Source organism: Rhinopithecus roxellana, chromosome 4 (assembly GCF_007565055.1).
Source record: "Rhinopithecus roxellana isolate Shanxi Qingling chromosome 4, ASM756505v1, whole genome shotgun sequence".
Lineage (NCBI taxonomy): Eukaryota > Metazoa > Chordata > Mammalia > Primates > Cercopithecidae > Rhinopithecus > Rhinopithecus roxellana.
Window position 1 is genome coordinate 57308701 of NC_044552.1, and position 24512 is coordinate 57333212.

Here is a 24512-nt window from a genome sequence, read left to right on the forward strand (position 1 = left end):
TGTTTCCAGTGCATTTTAACTCCACAAAATTGTCATAAAATCTCTACTTACAAAGCCTGATAACTTAAAGGACCACTCAGAACCCTTAAAAGCTTTTCTTTTATTAAACTTTCAGAGTTGACTCTTTGCTGATTGGGTATAGAAACTTTAGCTTTTTTTTTTTTTTTTTTTTTTTTTTCTATCTATCTATCTTGGAACTTGATCTATCTTGGAACTTCCTTGCCCCAGCCAGATTTTATCTCCTTAGGAACTATGGAAAGAAAACATATCTAAAAATACTTCTTTAAAGTTCCCTGATACCTTCAGTTTGTTAATATGATAATGTTGTCCATAAATAGCTATAAAATATACTATTAAACTTAAAAGATCTGGGAAAGAGCTTTTGAACACCCTCACCCTTCAACACACACATGCACACCCACACTTACATACAATACCAGATACAAAGAAGGTGCTAACTCAATATTTATTAAATTTATTAAAGGCCTTCTCTTAGAATTTCAGAGGAAAGCAAATGCTGTGAAGTCTGGCTGCCCAGAAGAACCTTTATTTGAAATCTTTAACAAGATCTTAAAAGAGAATGACACCACTGTGTCTAATGAAAAATGAGCATTTGATTCTAACATATTCAACATATGAATTTCATCATATATATTTGATCTGCAATAGAAATGAGAGTTTCTACATCTTAGTTATTCATTCATTTCTTGTTTTATTCATTCAACCATTGTTGAGTGCCCACAATGTGCCGGCCATGCATCTAGGCACTGGGACCAGCATGGTCAATGAGAACAACATGTGCCTGCCCTCATGGAGCTTACAGTCTATAGGAAAGACAGTCAGTCAAACAAGTGATTTACAATGAAGTGTGATGAGTGTTGTCACAGGACACACTAGATACATTAAGAGCACATAGCAAGGTAACAGGATTATGTGGGGCAGAAACATGACAAGGGTCACCTACGGGGCTGGAGGCCTTAGTCCTTGGAGGTCCTATCCAAAGCAAGGCTGATAAAAAAGCTGCCCCAAACTGCACTGACCATGAGAAGGTAAGGCCTGCATGGAGGAGGTGCTGCTGTGGTCTGGTCAATGCCAGCAGGCAGGTCACTTCCTTGGCCTTTGGGAAAGGATGGCAATGATGGAGAAGGTCAAGAAGATCATGCCAGCCGTGCCTCCGATCACCACGCCCAGGACGCTACCGTGCACCTGCATGGCCTGACAGCGCTCCCCTGTGTAGAAGAAAGCGGGTCCAGAGATGCACCTGAGGGAAAAGGACATGAAGGGAGTGTGGGAACTACCCAGGCCTCAGGTGTCTCCTAGCAAAACTCATCTCCACAGCAATAAAAACGGCAAATACTCACTGAGCAGGTCCATGTGGTGCCTGGTCTCATTTCAAGTGCTATGTATGAGCCAACTAATTTAACTCTGCAACAACCCTTTGAGGTGGAGGCTACTACTTGGCCGTTCTCATCATCTTCATCTTACAGGAAGGTTAAATAATTTGCTCAAGGTCACATTGTTAGTAAGCATTTCACACTTGAAATTTAATCCCAAGAGGTATGCCTCCAGATCGAGGATTCTCAGCCACCAAGGATTCAGGAGGAAGGTCTGAGACGCTAAAGGAATACATTGCCTGACACTGGCTGAGAATATAAGCTACAAAGGAAATTCCCCAGATACAGTCTGACTTAGAGCATCAGTGGTAGCTTGGAAACTTCTAAATAATATCAAATAAAATGTTACTGTAAGGTTAGTGTACTGTCACTATCTCATGAGGTTGCCCTGAGGGTCACATGAGATAATGAGGACACTGTACTTATCAAGGTATTTGACACAGAGTAAGCACACAAGGGACAGCCCTTAGTTTTGTTTCTTAATGATCTTCAAAAGTGTCAAGGTAATGAAAGACAAGAAAGAACTGAGGAATTGTCCCAGATTGGAGGGGATTAGGAGACAGGAGACATAAAAGCTAAATATAACATGAGATCTGTAATTGGATCCTGAAACAGAGAAAGAACATTAGTGGGAAAGTTGGGAAGAGCTGAATAAGGCCTGAAATTTATTTACTAGCATTGTACCAATGTTCACTTGTTGGCTATGCTAATTGTACTACTGTTTGTGTAATATGCTAGCATTAGGGAAAGCTGGGTGAATGGTATAGAGAAAGCCTCTGTAGTATTTTTGCATTGTATCTGTAAGTCTAAAATTATTTCAAAATAAAAGCTACAAAAAGAAAAAAAATATGGAAACTAAAAAGAACTCAGAAGAAATGTAAATTTTTGAGGCAGGCAGAATAGTTCCTACATCTGCTACTGTTCAAATGGAACTGCTACTTCTGTCATCACATACCTCCTTTTGTAAAACAGTTTTTAGGATTTCATGCAAGCAAACATTATAAAAATAACTATTAAATATAGCAAACTGTGCTGCTAGACAGACCTAGATGCAAGTCCTACCTTCAGCATTTTCCATCTGGGTACATTTTAAATAAATTACTTAATCTTTCTAAGCTTCAACTTCTTGATACACTAAATAGGGATAAGAAGAGCCCTTATGTCAGAGGTGGCAGTGAGAATGAATTTAGATCACGTGTGGAAGATGCTCAGGAGACTACATGATGCATAACAAGGGGTCAGAAATATCAGGTGTTCTTACTACTATTATTGAAAATATAACTGTAATAATAGCACTGTGTAAATGACAGACTATAGAACTAATAATCATTAGGAACTAATAATAACATCTGTAGTCAGCAAAGATTTAAGCTTCGTCTTGAGACCCACTGTCATGGAGTAGAAAGTCCCTAGGCTAGAAGCCATCTTGGATGTTGTTAGAGTTAGAAATTCCAACAACATCCAAGATGCTGTTGACAATACCCCAGAGGAGAAAAAGGGGTGGAAGTCAAGAGACAAGGAGACCTGGGACACCTCTGTCCTGGCAGCATAAGCCCATGAATCCAGGGCACACCTTTGTAGAGTCAAGGATCCAGTTGATCATCTGAGGTAGTCTTCGCCCTACTCTGCAAACAGCACCTTTACCAGGGGTAAGCATGCACGCGGCCCAGGTCTGCTGGCCTGCCTGTCTCCCCGGTCACAGAGCCTACCTGCAGCTCGCCATCCCCTTCACGTTCACACAGACGCCATCATTTTGGCAAGGGTTTGGGTCACATGGATCTCTGAAGTACTGTGGCCAGTTATGGTCCTCCAGGGGGCCTGTGTTCTCCACTGACCGCTTCTGTCGGCTGGGCTGCCCCTGGCTCAGGCTGAGAGGTAGCGCTTCCTCTAACATGGCCTTTCCCGAACCTTCTTCGGAGACCTGCTGCTCCTGGCTTTGGAGAATGAGGCCTTGGGGGCTCAGTCTTTTGCCTTTAGTAGGAACTTCAGTCTGGCTGAGGTGGGTGATATCTTCAGGAAATAGAGGGTCATGAGGAAGATCCAGGATTAGTAACTGACTACAATTAACTCCCACTTCTGGTGAAAGTTCCCTAGCCTGCTTCTATCTCCCATCACCCTTAGTGACATGAAAAAGTGGCTTTGAATCCAGCTGATTCCCACAGTATTAGCTATTTTTATTTTAAAGTAATCCAGTCACATTTTTATTTATTGAATTTGCAAAATGAAGCATAAAGTTAGCATGGATAGACTGATGGAAACTAAATTGAAATCAGTGAACTGTTACCTCTGATAAAATTATCAGAAAGATGACACTAATATTTCAGTTTCTTTCAAGGACAGTTAAAATAAAGATGTGAGTCCTTGACCAATTGAATAAAATGTGGTTCTCCTACAACACATTTTTCTTAACCTCATCCCCACCCTCCATGTGTGCTTTAAAATCAGGATAAAATTAGTAGAGTGCCAAGAGCATAGGATTATTTACTCAGGAAGACCAACAAAAGTACCTTCAAAGTCCACAAACATGATGAGATCATCATTTTTCAGGAAACTCCTCCTTTTCAGCATTTGGTGGGAGATGAAACCACTCCAGCCAAAGTCGATGCTTCTAAAACAATCACAGTCTGTATGATAGGTTCCTACCCTGGACGGCCTGTCCCAGATGACAGTGTCATTTATCACTGCAAAGTTGTAGGTAACATAAAATCACATTACCTCTTTAGACTTCACTTTCCAGTTTGTCTTTGATAAGGATACAGGGCTTTGTAAATCAGAAAAAAAAAAAAAAAAAAAAAAAACCAACCGTGTTGGAAAAAAAATTAGGCTATTTACTCTTTCCAGGAGAACTGCAATTCAGAATTGAAAGATGGGAGAGGTAGAGAATCACAGCTCTGAGTGATCTGTTGTCTGCTACTGAGTGACTTTCTTAATGAAAAGAGAAGGACAGCTACGACTTCTTTCTTCTAAGGCTTAGGTCTTCTCTTTTGAAAAAAAAATAATAATAATAATGCGGGGCACAGTGGTTCATGCCTGTAATCCCAGCACTTTGGGAGGCCGAGGCGGGTGCATTGCCTGAGCTCAGGAGTTCAAGACCAGCCTGGGCAACACGGTGAAACCCCGTCTCTACTCGGGAGTCTGAAACAGGAGAATTGCTTGAAGCTGGTAGGTGGAGGTTGCAGTGAGCTGAGACTGCGCCATTACACTCCAGTCTGGGTGACAGAGCGAGACTCCATCTCAAAAAAAAAAAAAAGTTCGCCCATTTCTTTACTGATGTAAATTTATTTCATGAACATAGTAACATTGAGTACTATTTTAGGAGTAAGTACATTAGCTCTGCACAGAGCCTAGCAAGTTCTGAGTAGTTGATAAATGATTAGCAGTATCTGTTTCCTCAATCACAATGAGCTCAATGAGGCAGGGACCACCTGATTCACTTGTATTCTAAGTACCTAGCACAGAGTTTGGCACATGGTAAGCCCTCAACAGATGTTTGATGAGTGAATGTAGGAAAGGGAAGGGGTATATCATGGCACTGAAAATCTTAACTTGGAATTCCAATACAACTATGTTATTGGTATTCCCAAGGAGACAATGTGAGGGGAACGTTAGTCTTTCTTGCACAACAGAATCACATCTGTGGGCCTTTCTGGGTAGAGGAGTAGTTCTTATTTATGCTGACACCACCCACCTGGAGATGTATGCAACTTGGAGGTAGTGAACACCATGCTTGAGGACATCCTGTTCCTGACATCGGGCTCCTGGTCGAGGATGGTAATTATCACCTGTCTGTTTTCTACTGGCCACTCCAGGATAGCATCGTTCTCCCCACTGCACATGTGGAAAGCAAGTCTCAGGTAGCCAGAGTTTTCTCTGCCATTGGGGTATAAAGTTAACCCAAAACCATATCCCTCTGAATTGTAGAATCGAGGGCTCTGAAGCTTGTCCCCTTTGCTGGTGTTCTCCAAGACTTGGGAGAAATTCTGGACTGTCCAGACCCCTGTGGGGCAGGGGGTTTCTGTTAGAGTGATGTCATCCAGGTAAATTCCCCCAGTTGAGTTCTGAGGGTCGCCTTTTGTGCCCTGGAAAAGGTAGCGAAACTTCTGTTCCTCTTTGAGCACCACATGGGCAATTTTCCAATTACGGTCATCATCTCCTGAGGACAGAGAACAAGGCTGGTGAGAATTGTGACCAACACTTAATGAGTACTTATTGTGAGTTTGTCACAGTGCCATGTGCTTTCCATAAATGATCTCATCAAATCCTCACAACAGCCCTATAAAATAGGTACTATTACAAACTGGTTAAGTAACTTTTCCAAAGTTACGTATCTAATAAGGAAAAATGGTTTCTTAAAATACTATGATTTATTTTAAAATTCACATTCAAGTCTTAACCATGAATTTGTTTTCCACTATCAGTACAAGAATCCAGGTCCTGGATTTGCTCCTGAGTGGGCTGGTTTCAAGTGTAACCCCTGTTAGCAATGAAAGCCCGAGTGTTAGGCTGAATCATATAAAATAGCCATTTTGTAAGCCAAAAATCAAAAAATAGTAACTCCATATGGTCTGACCTGTCACTTGTTGCCAGAGAGCTATAAGGAATGCTGAAGAGCAGATAATACCTTGTAGGACTAACTGGGTCTTCCCTACTTGAAACTGACTCCCTCTCCAACATCTAGACTTTTTTCTCTTCCTTATATTATCTGAAAGTCCACCATGTAGGGGAGTGAAGTAATCCAAAGAGAGTACTCTTGTCTAGAAATTCACATTCTAATAAAGATTAGGTCTACTTGCTTTTTCTCTGAGCAAGAACTAGAAGTGGGACTTTTGAATTAAGAGCTGAGGAAAGATGGTGAGAAGGCTGTTCTAGAACATGGGATCCTCCGTTGAACAGCATACAAAGCCAGACAGGAGCTTGGGGATACTGGAGAGAGGAAACTGCAAAAGCAGAGCAACTCAATTCCCCAAAGAGATGCACCTACATTGGTATTTTTGCACAGGATATTCCCTAGAGTTAGGCTTGAAGAGGAGAGGAAAAATGCTTCCAAGTGGAAGTCATGTTGGCCAAACTGAGTTCCTACAGATGAGTGTCTTTTTTCCTTCTTCTGTGTCTTTTAACCAGAAATCTACTTACAGAACTATATTTTCCCTGAAATGGAAAAGACCTTTAATCTCCCTTTTGTTTTCAGGCCATTCTCTTTAAGGACAACTTCAAGGGACAGGTCTAACAATGTTCTGTTTCCTAGGGTGGAGCTGATTATGGTCTGTGTGGTTAGGTTACAAGGGAACATAGGAGAGAGCTAGAGAAAGCACACAACCACCTCTGTAACATACAAATCTAGGTAGCTGCTGTCTCCTGGGCAGAGCACTGCAGCCTACTGGAAGACACACGGACTTGAAGGGCAATAGGTGCCAGAAAGTCTAGGAATAGGAACAGAGATATAGGATTTGAACTATTTATCCAGCAGGTAATAGAATCACTGGAATTCTGTCAAGAGAATAGGATTCTGTTCTTGCCGATGAGTACCTGCTTTGTTTTTTCTTAATATAGGATGTCAAAATGAGGTTGAGATGGAATTTGGTACTGGGAAGGAGACCCAAGAGACTATACTATATAGGCAGAGATTCATCTGTGAAATTATTAAGAAGGTTTCGTTTATATGCTTCTACAGGGCTGCCCTAAATCAGTCAGGCAATAATGCTACTAAGATTGTTTGAGACAAATTTAATCCCTGTTAGTTCAGAATTGCCATCTATAAGGAAGTCCTAGCCTCAGTAAAAATGTGTGTGTGTGTGCGTGTGTGTGTACATACACATAGTTGCATGCAAACATTTTTCATGTAAGTTTGTATATAAGCATTACGTATGTAAGATATATTATATAGAGATATGCACATGGACATATTTTGTGTGTAAGTGTTTTGGTCAAAATATACATTCTGCAAAACTTAAAAGCTATTCAAATTGGTTGCAACTGTCTTAAGTTGAATATCACATAAACACCACTAAGTGATATTCAATTAACCCTTTTGAAAAATTTCATTGACAAACCAGTATTGGAGCAGACTACTTTAAAAACCCATTCATACAGTGTTCCCAGGGAACTTACACAGACATGCTCTGAATTCAGTGAAACACAAAGCACAGCAGTGTAAGAAAATAATTAACCATGGGATGTTTGCTTGGTTGGTTTTATGCTTAGAAGTAACACTTTTAGCTTTAGATGAAAGTGAGTGATAACAGCTCCCATCAATACTATTGAAACTCCAACTCATTTTCTCATTAAATATTTACAATCCTTGGTAACATAACACATCCTCAACTCCTAAAGGGTATCTAGCTGTCATCCTTTCATCATGTAAACTATGATAAATTTCAACCAGAAAAGTGAGCCCCTCAAAACTGTGATTTGTAGAGTTCCCAGGCAGCCCACACAGTGGCTTGGATATAGGCGATTTGGGCACCTGTTCTTACAAGTAACCTCTAAGGAAGGTTTCTCCTTCAAGAGCAGCAGATATATAAAAAATAATTCCTTTCTCTGGACTCATTTCAATGGATAAATTAAAAGCTAAGGTAGGCAGTTGGATGCTAGGATAATCCGGCCATAAATCAGGGTTATAAACAAAGTATTTGCTTTCTTTTCTTGTGGTGGTGGTGGTTCATTCATAACTAGGAAAAGGGAGACAAGCTTTCTTACTTTTCAACAAAAAGTTTCTCTATCAGTAATCATTTACATGTTGACCTTCTTATGTAAATATACAAAGTGACACTTAGGAACATGTAAGTGATTATAGGAAGTTAACGTATACAAATGACTTATTTGCCACCAACTTCACAAGTAGGCTTCAAGTTACATCAGCATATTAAATAATGGTATCATTTGTTTTTCTGAAACAGATGCAAAAAACTATGGTCAACTTTTTTTCTTTTTCTTTTTCTTTTTTTTTTTAGATGGAGTCTTGTTGTGTTGCCAGGCTAGAGTGCAGTGATGCAATCTTGGCTAACTGCAACCTCTGCCTCCCGGGTTCCAGGAATTCTCCTGCCTCAGCTTCCCAAGTAGTTGGGACTACACGCGTGCGCATCACCATGCCTAGCTAATTTTTGCATTTTTAGTAGAGACGGGGTTTCACCATATTGGCCAGGATGATCTCAATCTCCTGACCTTGTGATCCGCCCACCTTGGCCTCCCGAAGTACTGGGATTCCAGGCATGAGCTGGTCAACTATTTAACTACTCTCTCTTCAGCAGCATCTATTCCCACAGGTCTTTTACCTTCTTATCTCCATTCCTGAACCATCCATTTTCTCAGTCTTGGCCTTTGCTGTCTCTAAATTTCTAGTGAAAACTGGATTTGTATATTCTGACTGGCTTCTTACAAAAGTATATTTCATCCCTACCTAAGCCCAAGATACTGCTTCTAATTTCTCAGTGGTTAAAACATTCATAGAGTAATTAAAACGTGCCATACATTATGTTAAGCTCTGAGAAGAGGAGGAAGTGGGTGGAGGAAAAGGAAGAGGCAAGAGAGAAGAAGGAGGAGTAGGAGGAAAGAAGGAAGGAGGAGAAGAAGCAGGATCCCAGATTTTAACCCAATCCATTCCTTGTGTGGATGCCTCTAAGTACCTTGAAAAGTCTGCACCTTTACCAGCTTGCGAACATTGCCTGTGCTGTCATCCCTCCTGACCCAGACAGTGAGTCTGTCTGTAGGACTTCCGGTCATTTTATAGAAAAATTGCAGGCACTGTTGCCTCCTCTTTGGGTAAAGAATTCGAGACTCCAGTAGGGCTGCCTCTTCCGCGGACCCTGAGCTGGTGCTGAACTGCATGAAGTAGCCGGCACCTATGGAAAGAGCACCCAGACATCACACGTCTGGCTTCCCACACCCCAGGGTTCTGTCCACCCAAACAAAGTGAAATAGTGAACCATGGCCATTGTCCAGGCAACAAAAGCTAGAACTCTTCAGAGGAAAATAAAAAGAAGGACATTTGTCAACAAATATTATCTGTCTCAATGGACTTAGTCACTGGCTAAAGCTTTCTCTCCACTGTTGCGTTTGATTGCCTTTGTTCCAAGATTGTGAAATGTATACCTCTGACTTAAAGAAACACAGGCTTCAAGCAATGTTTGATGGAATTTGGTGTCTGTGAGATGAATTCTATTTTTCTCATTGATTTCGTCATTTAAATTAGAGATTCATTCCAAGGAAAAAAGTTGGGTTGGTCTCGTCATTGTATAAGACACTGTGGAATTCAAAGGTTTAGGATTTGGTTTTAAACATTGACAATGATAAGGGTTCAGTTTCCCCTGTTGCTAGCCTAATAACTAGGTGGCAAAAATAATCAGTGGCAAAAAATAATCTTTACTGTATTATAAGAAGGGCTATTCCGGGCCGGGCGCGGTGGCTCAAGCCTGTAATCCCAGCACTTTGGGAGGCCGAGACGGGTGGATCACGAGGTCAGGAGATCGAGACCATCCTGGCTAACACGGTGAAACCCCGTCTCTACTAAAAATACAAAAAACTAGCCGGGCGAGGTGGCGGGGGCCTGTAGTCCCAGCTACTAGGGAGGCTGAGGCAGGAGAATGGCGTAAACCCGGGAGGCAGAGCTTGCAGTGAGCTGAGATCTGGCCACTGCACTCCAGTCCAGGTGACAGAGCGAGACTCCGCCTCAAAAAAAAAAAAAAAAAAAAAAAAAAAAAAAAAGAAGGGCTATTCCGGACACATTAGAGACTAAATGGAAATTTCTCCTGAATGTAAAGGAAGGCATTGGAAGGACACTGAAGAGGGTGAAAAGTGTCTACATTAGTGCCAGAGATGGGGTTTACCTGACTCAGATACCTCAAAACTCATTCCCCTAAAAACAATCAAGCAGCTAAACAAATGTACCGTTTGATAAAACACACACTTGTCAAAGTCAAGCACAATGAAAAATTCTTGCATGTGAAGAAGTTCTTTATCCTGTGTTCCAACACTCAACTCCATATCAAAACGCTTCGATCAAAACATTTTGCAAGATAAAAATAAAGTAAGTGTACAGTATAGTGCTGGGTACTCCAGTGTTGCTCCGTGATGCTCCCAGCTTCATCCTGCCTCACACTGAGGCACTTGCCTTTCATATCAGCAGCAAGCAATGATGGTTTAAATAAGCCTCACACCAAGCTTAAAATATCACAATGACTTTAATATTAAAGCAGGGCAAATTATATTCCCTTATAGCTTCTTCTCAATATTTGAACTTGCCTGAGATCTCTGAATTATAATTATATATTGAATGCCTGGGTTAGAAAAAAAAAAAAAGAGTGCACAAGGTTAAAAAGGTTTCTAGGTAATTCTTACTGAGGAATTCTTTTATGAAGCATTCATTGAGAGTCAAATAATTTAAGTCCAGAACTCAGGAGGCCTGAATTATCTCCAGCTCGGCCAATACCTAGGTGTTTATTTATTTCCGTGAGTTTTGAATGGGAGGGATCCTCCCAAGGGATCCTTTGAGCTCTTCATGTCTATGCATCCACCTGTAACTATGCAAGAGTTCTCTAGCAGAGGGACATGTTTCATTAAATACCTCCTCTGAAAGAAGCATAATAGCTGCTCAAGTTAACCTGATACAGTTTTCCAGATCTTTCTTCTGGGCTGTGGTCCTTTTCTCTTACTAGAACATTCTTTCAGCAGATTCTTCTCACAGTAAAGATTACCTTTGTGTTTAGCTGGCAATTGTACATTAGCCTAGCAGCAAGCCCACAGAATAGGTTGGATTAGAGGCTAAAACGGAAATTTAGAGAGCACTTCAGACTTGGATCAACCTTTGGACACTTGGAATGATATGTTTGATAATCTGATCTGTGACAGAAACTTTTACCCTCTTCCAAAGGTGGAGGAAGTGTCAGTGGCTTACCACCTCTGACATTCCCTGTGGTGGCCTGGTATCTGGGTGACAGGCTGTGTCCCCTCTAGGAAGGGAATCTCACCAACTCTCAGACAGTTGTAGACTAAGTGACTTCACAATAGTCTAGTCTTTAAAAAGCTCTAATAATCTATAACCTCATCTGCTTCCAATTATGGCTAAGATGAATTCAATGGCAGGCACAGAACACTAGAAGGCTAAAACAGAAAAACAAAATAAATGGAACCTCTGGAGAGAAAGGGAAGATGGAAAAATGGGAAGTGAAGCTGCTGGTCTGCAGGTAGGGGCTTTGTATGCATTATCTTCTTCCATTGTCACTGTGAAGCAGACATCAATATCTTGATGTTTACAGAGGCTTGCAAAAGCCAAGACTTTTAGAAAAAACACACACATGACAACAACTTCCTGTGGTCACAATTAGTAAGTGGTGAAGCCATATTTCAATTAGTAAGTGGTGAAGTCACTTAGTTCATAACTGTCTGTCTTTTTCACTACACAAACCATATATAGGAAGTATCTGAAGCTGTGCTATCCAATACAGTGGCTACTAAACCTATGTGGCCATTGAATGCTTGAATTGTGGCCAGTGCAAACTGAGATGCACTGCAGGAGTAAAATATGTATCAAGTTTAAAATACTTAGCCTGAAAAAAGTGAAGCATCTCATAACAACTTTTATATTGATTACATGTTGAAATGCTACTATTTGGATATACTGAGTTACAAAATACATTATTAAACTTAATTTCACCTGTTTTCTTTTACTTTTTCACGTAGGTATTAAAAGTCCAATGTGTTATCCATTGTGCCACAGAGCCAGATTCATGCGGACATTAGAAAATTCTACATTACATATGTGACTCACATTATATTTCTTTAGGAGGGTGTGGCTCTACAGACATTGCCTTTCTTTACGAGGTTTTATCTTATCAATCATATACCAATATCAGTTTTGCTTAAATGCATCTTTCTTTTGTGTGCCCAGAGACTGGATGCTTTTTATTGAGTTAATAATTAAGATATGAGAAATTTTTTTGTCCTTGTTCAGATTTTCAAGTTTGATAACTAACATTCTGACTGAGGCAAAACATGGTGATTAGCATAACCTAATCGAACCTGGTGAACCACATCAATGTGTTTGCTTTCCACTTTCACTGACCTGTGCATTGTCCCAGCAAGGTGTGATCCACTTCTCCAGCCTGAGCACTGTCCTGATGGACCCAGTCAGTGTCATCTGTGGTGCCCTGAATCATCCCACAGATGTTTGCCTTCTCAAAGTTACAGTGGTCCAAAAGAGTGTGAGTTGTGGCTGCAAATGATATTTTTATCATCTGGTTAAAAATGAAAGATAGTCATTCCAAATAGCTAGTGTCTTAAGCCACTAAAACCTCATTGTTCAGATACAACAGGATCACAAGCTTGTTTTCTTGACTGTTTCTCAAACGCAAATCTTACTGTCATCAGATCTTAGTACTTGCTAATATAGACACAGCCCTACCTACCTCACAGAGTCAAGATTAAAAAATATATATATAATCATTCTCTGCTATGTAAATACCAACCATTAACTCCTTTAGATCAAGAACAAGGTACCTATAATACTTGGCTTTGTACTTAGTAGGTCTTCTGTACATACTTACTGAACAGAATCAAACATTTTATCTCTGAAGGCTAGTGGGATCATCTTTAGAAAATACCCTGCCCCAGAGGATTAGATTACTCTAGGAATAACTAATGTACATAAAGAATTTTGCAGGATACAAAATGCTTTCAAGTCTATCACGTATCTTGAGCTTTACATAATAATGCATCCTCCAAAAGAAGCAAAAGAAGCTAGACAATAACAGCTCCTTACATTTGTCCAGTACTTTGACTTTACAAAACACAACTACATAACTGGTTTTTATAACCATCCTGTAAGGTTGGTGTTATAGTTTTATTTGTTTGTTTTTTGTTTTTAACTACTCAACTCTGCCACTGTAGCACAAAAACAGCCATAGACAATACTTAAACAAATGGGTCTAGAAGTAGACCAACAAAAGTTATGCAGTTTGTTCTTATTCTTTTAGCTAGAACATTAAAGAAGAGTAAAGGAAAATGTAAAGGAAATCTCTAAGGCTGAGGGAATCTCTGCTGAGGCTAGTTTACCAAGTTCTCAGAAACGGAGGTACTCACTACAATTGTACATTCGGTTCAGCCTCTCTAAATCAATGGCACTGAAATCCAGGCGCTGTCCGATAATGGAGTTAAACTCAGGGATCTTGGCTGTGATGGTGGGAACACTTGCATTCTTGTTAAATGAGAAAGGCTGGTAGTGCATCAAAGACTCATAATCATAGGGTGTGTTGAGGTCTGTGATGAGGCTGTCATCATAGGTGTCAAAGTTGTGCTGGTAACCTGTTAGGGAGAGAATCCACAGGTCCTGCTCTGTCATGGTATTTTCCCCGTGCTGCTCTTTGACTACAGACCCAGAGACCCTCCAAAAAAGGGAAATAGTTATATTTAAATATATATATTTAAATAGATTTATTATATTTAAATAAATATATTATAAATAATATATAATATACAAATATATATTATATATTAATATATATTAATAAACATTATTTTAATAAATATTATATTGATTATATATACTCTATAAATAATGCATAGATATATAACATATAAATAAATCTAATAAAATAGATTTATTATATTTAAATAGATATTTAAATAAATCTAAATATAAATTAAATATAAATTATATTTTATAAGCAATATAATATAAAATTACTATGTATCATTGATTATTAGTTAATATATTAATATACAATAATGTGTACAATATTGTAATAACTATAAAATACATATTATAAAATACAGATAAATATTAGAAATTACTAAGTATATGTACATGTTTACACCAATGGTACATTATAAATGCATATAATTGTGTGTGTATCTGTGTGTGTGTGTGTGTGTGTGTGTAAGACTTTCAGAAAGAGAAGGAAAAATAGCAAACCTGAGGAAGTCATTCCAAAGGACAGGAAAAACAATTTTTGAATTCAGGAAAATGTTCACAATTGATTATGTTCAAGACACATCGTTCTAACAGCCAAGTACTTCATCCACTGAGTCTGCCCAGAGCTGTACCTGGCCTACTCTTCACAGGTTAGGAGAAGGAAATCTGAGGGGCAGAGGGAAAGGTAAGCAGCTGAAAGCAAGACAGGGGATCCTGTCAATCAAGGCTCACATCCTTCTGTTCCAGCAATAGCCTCATGGAGAACAAAAATAAAATAGGAAGAAAAAAATTTATTTTCCTGTCAAAAGAGGAAAGGTAGATATTTTTCTGAGATTAGTGAAAGTGAGATAAGATGTGCTGCCATGTAAAAAACTGAACAAAATAACTGATCAGAGGGTCTTTGAACTGACTAATAACCATCGGGAATTTACTGTTTGGGCTGCATTAATGGAAAGTTTTGCAGATGTTTGATTTTCTTCCTGTGGAGTGATAGGAAAACTGACTGCAAATGCGGCTAATTCTTCCAGTCATAACTTCCCATCCTCATATTCTTCTCTAGCTCTTTGTCCAGTCACTTTTTGTTTGTTTCTTTGCTTGTTTAGTTTTGAGACGGAGTTTTTGCTCTGTTTCCCAGGCTGGTATGCAATGGCAAGATCTGAGCTCACTGCAACCTCCGCCTCCTGGGTTCAAACAATTCTCCTGCCTCTCAGCCTCCTGAGTAGCTGGGATTACAGGCGCGCCGCACCACGCCTGGCTAATTTTTGAATTTTTAGTAGAGATGAGGTTTCACTATGTTGGCCAAGCTGGTCTCGAACTCCTGACCTCAGGTGATCCGCCTGCATCGGTCTCTCAAAGTGCTGGGATTATAGGCATGAACCACCGTGCCTGGCCTCATCCATTTACTTTGAACAATTAGAGAGAAGAAAACATAACTGCCTCTTACAGAGTTACATGCAGGACTGCAGAAGTGTGGTGTGGCCAGGCGGTGCTCCAGCAGGTGCCTGAGGGAGTCTCTGAATGCTTTCGGAAAATCTAAGGAGCAAGACCACGTTTGAGCAATATCTTGCTTTAACTGTAAAATCTGAATACTGATGTTTCATTCTCCCAAGTCATGGGGATTGTATTGGGAATTACTTGAGAGAGATCAAAGCATTTTTGAAGGTGGGACAGGTCTAAAAGAAACAATGGCTCTAACAGGGAAGTGGAAAGTTAATCCCTCCACAGTACTTGGTCCTAGGATGTCATTTGAGGTAATGGAATTGTAAAGAGCATCAAGAGTCTAGAATCTTTTGGTAACTCTCGGTGGCTCCTGAAGCAAAGCACTTTCAACTCACTGGATGTGCTTTCCTCAATTTTCCATAAATCATCTGATTAGAGGCAGGGCACAGTGGCTCACAGCTGTAATCACAGCACTTTGGGAAGCTGAGGCGGGTGGATCACTTGAGGCCAGGAGTTCGAAACCAGCCTGGCCCACATGGTGAAACCCCATCTCTACTAAAATATACAAAAATTAGCTGGGCATGGTGGTGGACGCTGGTAATCCCAGCTATTCAGGAGGCTGAGACACAAGAATCGCTTGAACCCGGGAGGTGGAGGCTGCAGTGAGCCGAGATTGCGCCACTGCACTCCAGCCTGGATGACAGAGCAAGGCTCTGTCTCAAAACAAAAACAAAAATCCCATCAGTTTAGATTATTTTAATCTGTATTACTCATGGATTCTTATGAGAATACTTAACAAACAAATATTTCGAATAATTTTTAAAAATGTATTCAACATGTTTTTGTTGGGCCTAGTATCCACTGAGGGCTGTGCTAGGCTGCTAGTGGCCCCCAACAGTGAATAGGATAGGGACTCACAGCTGAGAGCTGAAAAGGGGCTATAATCCAGGGCATGTGATCCTGTAAACCAGAGGTCAGTCAGCAAACCTGTTCTAGAGTAGATAGAAAATATGTTCTCTGTTGTAACTACTCAACTCTGCCATTGTAGCACAAAAATAGCCACAGATAATACTTAAACAGATGGTTGTGATTGTGTTTCCATAAAGCTTTATTTACAAAAGCAAGTAGATATGGCCCATGGACTATAGTTTGTCAACCCCTGCTAGACCTCAAAAGTTGAGTTTTTTCCCTAGCATAAGGAAACAAATTTCAAAAACACAATTCCGATTCAAGAAATGGAGACGGACATTGGGAGAGAATTACGTTGCCAGTACTGTGTCTTCTTAAGTTAAACAGAAAGCTTGTCATTAACCAAAGTTAAATCAATAAAACTCATAAATTACCCTGATAAATAATACTGCCTGTGTTGATGATCTTATTAGATTTGATGTCTCTTTTGAGAACAGTTCTCCCGTGGTTGCAGGCAATTTACATATATGGAATTGTACCTGATGAAAACACAGATAGGAGATGAGCAAATACGTGTTGAGCAACCTGTGCTCAAACCAGAGGTGAGCAAGTCTGCACTTGACCCTGGCAAATGTCCCTCACTCTGATAAAGGGAACCTCATTTGGCCTAAAACCATTTTAAAAGCACTAAGTATTGTCTTCTATAAGACTTGAAAATAGGAATGTTTTCTGCTTTCTTACAAAATTTTTATCAAAGCCAAGTATATGCACAGGAAGATAAGAAATTAGGGCTTACAGGCAAATATAGACAAAGTCTAATAGTCCCCTGAGTAGTGCAATCAGAGATTCAGTCCTTTGACCTATTACTCCATTTCCTTCTTCCTTCTACACACACACAGTTATAACACAATTACTACTGAGAGATAGGTACACGAAGCCTGAGCTATTATTTCATCTCTGGGTGAATATGCTCCAAAACTTTTCTAGATCGGACTGGGAGGCAAAGAAGAGTGCTGTCTGGCCTCTGGTCCAGTGGGTGGTGGTAAGATGGTTGGAGTAAGTGGGTAGGCTCAAACCCGGTGGCCTATTAGACTTACAAGTTACAGTTTTCTTCCTTACTACACCAACCCACATTCATAGAGTTACCAGCATATAAGAGACTGGGAAGGCACAGGATGAGAAACCTCACAGGTGATTTTGATTAGCCAGCGTTATCTACCCTGATCTCATGTGAAAATCATTGACCGTCTTACTCTGAAATGAACTATTACAGTCCTGGCAGAAAACTTTTGAAGATTCATACTTAATTTTAAAGGTTGGTCAGTTCTTCCAAGCCCCTAAAAGTAAAATTATTATAGATGCACTGCAATATATGAATCCGCATATAAAATTGGGATCTAAATAAAACAGATACCTACACAAGGCTATGATTTGTTTTATAAAAGCCATGCCTGGAAACAGTTAAGGCATTTTAAATACATTAAAGTTGCATTAATCTCTTACTGCCGAAAACAATGTTTTTGCATTCTCTACACTAATTCCTACTTAAAAACTAGTTATCTTCAGAAACATAGCATTGACTTCTTTTTTTTTTTTCTAGTACATCAGAAAACTGCTCAATAAATGTTCTAGTGTACTCAAAAGCACTCTACTTCATTGTCTCAAACAATTAAGGAAAGTAAAGCCCAGATACAGTGGCTCATGCCTGTAATCCCAGCACTTTGGGAGGCCAAGGCAGGAGGATCACCTGAGGTCAGGAGTTCGAGACCAGCCTGACCAACATGATGAAACCCCGTCTCTACTTAAAAAAATACAGAATTCACCAGGTGTGGTGACACACACCTATAATCCCAGCTGAGGCAGGAGAATCGCTTCAACTCAGGAGGCAGAGGTTGTAGTGAACCAAGATCACACCATTGCACTCCAGCCTGGGCAACAAGAGCAAAACTCTGTCTCAAAACAAAACAACCTAAAGAACAATGAAATTTTTAGAATAATATAACTGAATAATATGTAAGACAAAACTGTTATCTTTTGCATAGTATGAGATGGAGGCAGAAGAAGCAAGGTACTTAGAAACAAGGAAGAAAAAAACATTAACCTTTGATTAATCAGAACCCAGATAACTAGCCAGAATTAACATAATTGGGGTGTTATTTCAGATAAAAGCATGTATTTTTTGTTTTTGTTTTTAAATATTTTTTATTGATTTGGTAAAGCAACTGAAAAAAATACTTCTCAAGTATGTCCTATAGTCATGGAATAATCAACTAAACCTCAAACAGCCTTCTAGAGGCACAGGAGATTTCACATCCAGAGAAATGACTGTAATATCTGGATTCACTTTCCTCATTAAGACAGGAAAGTAGACGGTTTTAGATAGAGTTTTAATGAAAACACTGATATAAAGCAAAGCTTCTGATTAACTTTCAGTTGACCCCCATGGTGAGTTAACACCAATCCCTGAGACCCTTATCTGCGATGAATTACGGTCAGATCAGCACAGCCCACATAAAGGGCCAACAATTCATAACCTCTTCATAGTCTTTGTTCCCACTAGAGAGGCTGAAGCTCCTGTCCACACAGATTTGGCCTGGTCATTCCAGGATTGGTCTCAGCCAGTGATAAATGTGATAGCAATCTCCACCCAATCACACCTGAAAGAATTTCGTCCCACCAGATGTTCACATAATCATCCCGGTCCGTTCTTGACTGCTCGTGGTAAAATCCCAAAGCATGCAGGATCTCATGTTCTATGATGGCCTTATAGTCACAGCCTTGGCCAATGGAAAGGTTCTGTCCCACATGTTGGTCACCAACCTCAGACCAGCACCTTTAAAGAGCAGAAGAGGAAACATTTCTTCTAGAGAATTTTTAAGTGGCTGTCATTCACAGTACTGCAAAACACAAATTAGGAGGGAATTAGGCTTGATTTTAAAAAGAAATTACCAACAGCATTCTCATATGCTAATGGTCCAAAGATGGGGGACACTTAAAGAAGGAACATTCCCCAGAGGGAATACTATGCAGGCTTTAAAAGTGAAGATATAATACATTATAAAAGTGGCATATACTCAGAAGCAAATCAGTCCTATCATAACAATTCATCAAGGTAGAAAGCAATAAAAATTGGCATTCCTCCTCACCTCCACAAACCCACAGGGCACTCCAAAGAATAACACTATTGCCTTTATCTAAAAAATTGTTATCCAAGGGAAAGCTGTTGTTGATTTAATTTTTTTTCTTTTCTTTCTTTTTTCTTTTTCTTTAATTTTTTTTTTTTTTTTTTTTTTTGAGATGGTGGTCTCACTTTACCACTCAGGTTGCTGTGCCACAATCACAGCTCACAGCAGCCTCAACCTCCTTTACTTGGATGATCCTCCCACCTCAGCCTCCCGAGAGGCTGGGACTTGGAACTACAGGCATGTCCCACCACACCCAGCTGTTTTTATTGTTTTGTAGAGACAGGGTTTCACCATGTTGCCCAGGGTGGTCTCAAACTCCTGGGCTCAAATGATTCACCCTCCTTAACCTCCCAAAATGCTAGGATTACAGGTGTGAGCCATTGCACCCAGCCCTTTTATACTTTAATAAATTTTCAAATTTCCTATAATGAATAAGCATATATTTTATGACCATAAAAAGAACCTCATTAAAAAGCAAATTAATAAAATCCATGTGTTTGCAAATAGCAGATCTATAGTGTTATGACATCACAGAGAAGGCTACCTAACTTATTTCTGAAGGGTATCAGGCAAGGAGGACCCATAACTTCCTTCTGAAATAAATGGGCTCGAGAACCTCTGACAGATTCCCTAAATTCCTTGTGATAGAATGTCTTCCTCTTTCCACGCCCCCTCCCAATTATTTTTTCTCTTCTCGTAAACCCAATTTTTCACCTCTATTAGCAAACCCAAAGCTTTCCACAATGTATCCTATTGGCTTTAAATTGTCAAATGAAGATCTATATTTTAACCAATGCTGAGCAGAAAAGAAAGATTTCCTGATAGTCATAAATGCAACCGATGGATTGCAAGTTTCATGATGACAGTCACAGTGTCTTACCTGCCATTGTTCTCCCCAAGATTATTGACATAGTATAGCTTTAAAGGCTAACATGTGATTTTAACTCAAAGATGAGTCTTAGTTATTTATTTTCTTTTTTTGTTGTTGTTGAGACGGAGTCTCGCTCTGTCGCCCAGGCTGGAGTGCAGTGGCCGGATCTCAGCTCGCTGCAAGCTCCGCCTCCCGGATTTACGCCATTCTCCTGCCTCAGCCTCCGGAGTAGCTGGGACTACAGGCGCCCGCCACCTCGCCTGGCTAGTTTTTTTGTATTTTTTAGTAGAGACGGGGTTTCACCATGTTCGCCAGGATGGTCTCGATCTCCTGACCTCGTGATCCGCCCGTCTCGGCCTCCCAAAGTGCTGGGATTACAGGCTTGAGCCACCGCGCCCGGCCTATTAGTTTTCTAATAACTTTATTAAGGCATAATTTACATACTATAAAATTCTTTAAGTATACAATTAATGACTTTTAGTAAGTTTACAGTGTTATGCAAATGTAACCATGATCAACTTGCCTCTCTGATAGTGGCATTTTATTACCAAATCAGAGTTTACTCTGCAAAATATTCACAACTCAGAGAAAACATTTATTATTTATCTTTCTTTTTAAATTCCTCCCCCAACAGAAAGACATAAGTTGTAAAAATACCATACATTCCACCTCACTGAGAACTTTTGACCTTGTCTTTCTGAAAGAGCCCCAGTTAGCCTCCAACTTCAGGGGACCAGTGCCCGGAAGGGTTTAGTGGCACTTTGGGTGAGTCGCTTCCCAAAATATCTTCCTCTCTTTTTTCCTCTCTTAAATTATTTGTAACAGAGACACCTCCTGGCCATAGGTGATAGGGTTTCCCAGATTCAGCATTTTTACAAAGAATGTCTCTCAAAGCTGACCTACCCCTTAATCAAGTACTTGGGACTCAGTTGAAAACAAAAAAAGAAGCCGGGAGAACTTCACTGGGAAAGGGAGAATTTTGGAAAGTAATTATGTGGATTTTGTTTTATTTTTTAAGGAGTTTTCTTTATGAAAAAAAAGATGCAAAAGTGGTAGCTGAAGAATGGAAATAAAATTCTTAAGAAAGTTAATTGTTTCTCTGACATTTTCAATGAAAAATTAAAGGTTTTAGTACTTTCTTGAAGGTCAGAGATTGCCAAGGGACAAAATGCAGTAGTCAAAAGCAGAGAGCCTCTGAAATGTGTGGTCTTTGCAAGGCCTGAGATATACTTTAAATGTTTCCCCTTTACGGAAAAATAAACCATCCAACTACTATTGGTTATCTCTGTTTATATGACCTGCAAAAACCTCAAGCAATAAAATACATGCCACAAGATGAGTTTACCCTCCTACCTCATCCCCAAAATTATTCTTTCAGCAATATTCCCAGCCTCAGCAAATGAAATTACCACTTGCCAGCCATCCAAATCCAAAATCTCAGAGAGTTTTGACTCCTCTCCCTTCCTAACCCATCCCACTAACCAATTTGATAAGGTTAAGTTCTAATAAATCTACTTTTTCACATATTTCTGAAATCCATTCCCTCTTCTTTGTATCACCTGCTTCTTCCTTGGTACAGGTCCCTTCCATTTTTCCCGTGGAAAATGGGAGCATCCGTTAATCGATCTCTTGCCACCAGTCTTGCTCTATTTCAATTCTTTAACCACTGTTGATCAAGTAATCTTTCTACAATGGAAAACTAGCATAGAATGAACCTTGCACCAAACAATAGGCCCCTCACACATGGCTCTCCATCACCAGGCTCCTGCTCACCTTCCTGGCTCCTGCTCATTATCTGCCACTGTCATGCAAAACTCCAGGCACACCGAACTTAGGGGGTTCTCCATGTAACCAGGTTCAGGTTCATGTTTGCTCTCTTTTCACCCTCTCCTTCTTCTTCCCTTTGATCCTCTCCACCCCTTCCTCTTCCTCCTTCTCCTCCCTCACCCTCTCCCTCTCTCCCTCTTCCTGCCCCCAATTTGTCCTCCCTTCTTCTAACACTCATCTCAACTCTCCCTGATGCTTCATCCCACACTTTCTCAGTGGTCCCACTCCTGCCCTGCTGCAACCCGGGACACTCGTTGTCATGTATTAAGACAATATACTAATTTCTCCACCATCCCCACCCGCCAACTGTAAGCCTGCTGAGGGCTAAGACCGTATTGCATATTTTGTTGCACCTACAGTCAAGCATACTTCCTGGAATGTAGTAGGTGTATAGTTTTTAAAAAAATAGAGGAATGAAGCCGGGCGTGGTGGCTCATGCCTGTAATGGTGGCTTACGCCTGTCATCCCAGCACTTTGGGAGGCCGAGATGGGCCGATTACCTGAGGTCAGGAGTTCAAGACCAGCCTGGCCAACATGGTGAAACTCCGTCTCTACTAAAAATACAAAACTTAGCTGAGCATGGTGGCACATGCCTGTAATCCCAGCTACTCAAGAGGCTGAGGCAGGAGAATTGCTTGAGCCTGGGAGACGGAGGTTCCAGTGAGCCGAGATCATGCTGCTGTACTCCAGCCTGGCTGACAGAGACAGACTCTGTCTCAAAAAAATAAATAAACAAAATAAATAAATAAGCTCCAAAAATAACTACTCAGGTGAGTGAGGTTTTTAATTTGTACCTAAGTAGTTGTCAGTATTTTTCTTTTATTTAACTGCTATTTTTTGCATTTTTTTCCTAAGAGGCTAAATCATGTGCTAACTACCATTTTCATCATACTATCCATCCATGATTATTAAAACCCCATGGTCAGGACTCGGGATTAAGATGGGTGATAGGAGGCAGGACTAGCTTGCAGCTGCCTGGACAGAGCAGTGTATGGAGACTCACATCACGAATTTTTGCTCCAAGAACTACCGCAGGAACATACCGGGAAAGTCGAGAGAATCCATAGACCCTTTGAAGGAACAGGATCACAACTGCATGCTCCCTGAGATGCTGAAAACCTGTGAGTAACTGCATGCTTCCTGAGATGCTGAAAACCTGTGAGTCTGCTTGCTTTCTCAACAGGGAGGCTCGTGGTCTGGGACAAGTTCTCAGCCCTGGTCACCAGCCACCTGGAAATGGACTCAGTGCTGTTGAAGGGGCATGGTGCGAATAAGCCCAGCCTTTAGGGCTGCGGGCTGTATGGGAGCAGGGTGAGACCTGTGACTGCAGGCTTTTCCCCACTTCCTTGGCAACCTGTATAACTCAGCAGAGGCAGCCATAATCCCTCCTGGAATATAACTCCACTAGACTGGGAACCACACCCCCATCCCCTACAACAAACAAAGAAAACTACAGACCAATATCCCTCGGTATCCCCTAATATGTTCATACATGCAAAAATCCTCAACAATGTACCAGTGAACTGAATCAAACAGCATGTCAAAAAGATAATTCAACATGATCAAGTGGGTTTCATACCAGGGATGCAGGGATGGTTTCACATACACAAGTCAATAAATGTGATACACCACATAAAGAGAATTAAAAACAAAATTCACATGATCATCTCAATAGATGCAGAAAAAGCATTTGACAAAGTCCACCATCCCTATATGATTAAAACCCTCAGCAAAATTGGCACAGAAGGGACTACCTTAAGGTAATAAAAGTCATCTACAACAAACCCACAGTCAACTTTATAGTGAATGACAAAATGTTGAAAGCATTTCCCCTGAGAACTGGAACAAGACAAAGATGCCCTCTGTCACTACTTCTATTCAACATGCTACTGGAAGTCCTAGCCAAAGCAATCAGACAAGAGAAAGAAATAAAGGGCATCCAAATCAGTAAACAGGAAGTCAAATTATCACTGTTTGCTGATGATAAGATTGTATACCTAAAAAACCCTAAAGTCTCATCCAAAAAGCTCCTAGAACTGCTAAATAAATTCAGTAAAATTTCAGGATACAAAATTAATTTACACAAATCAGTAGCTCTGCTAAACACTGACAGTGACCAAGCTGAGAATCAAATCAAGAACTCAACCCCTTTCACAACAGCTGCAAAACATAAAATAAAATACTTAGGAGTATGCTTAACCAAAGACTGAAAGACCTGTACGAGGAAAACTACAAAACACTGGTGAAATAAATAATAGATGACACAAACAAATGGAAAGCTATCCCATGCTCATGGATGAGAAGAATCAATATTGTGAAAATGACCACAATTGCCAAAAGCAATCTACAAATTCAATACAATTTCCTTCAAAATACCACCATCATTCTTCACAGATCTAGAAAAACAGTCCTAAAATTCATATGGAACCAAAAAAGAACCCACATAGCCAACTTAAGACTAAGGAAAAAGAACAAATCTGGAG

General features: G+C 40.2%; 1 protein-coding gene across 1 annotated transcript in view; it reads right to left on the reverse strand.

Moving 5' to 3' along the window:
* Positions 1–448: 448 nt before the first annotated feature.
* The window catches only part of MEP1A (meprin A subunit alpha), a 41999-nt gene continuing 17935 nt past the window's right edge, over positions 449–24512 (reverse strand). Inside the window, exons 7-14 of the mRNA XM_010356504.2 lie at positions 18804–18979; positions 13467–13688; positions 12451–12600; positions 9017–9232; positions 5083–5547; positions 3902–4075; positions 3104–3404; positions 449–1261 (exon numbers count right to left, since the gene is read on the reverse strand). Coding sequence (XP_010354806.2) covers positions 1105–1261; positions 3104–3404; positions 3902–4075; positions 5083–5547; positions 9017–9232; positions 12451–12600; positions 13467–13688; positions 18804–18979 — 1861 coding nt within the window. The 3' untranslated portion in view covers positions 449–1104. The remainder of the gene's footprint in view (positions 1262–3103; positions 3405–3901; positions 4076–5082; positions 5548–9016; positions 9233–12450; positions 12601–13466; positions 13689–18803; positions 18980–24512) is intronic.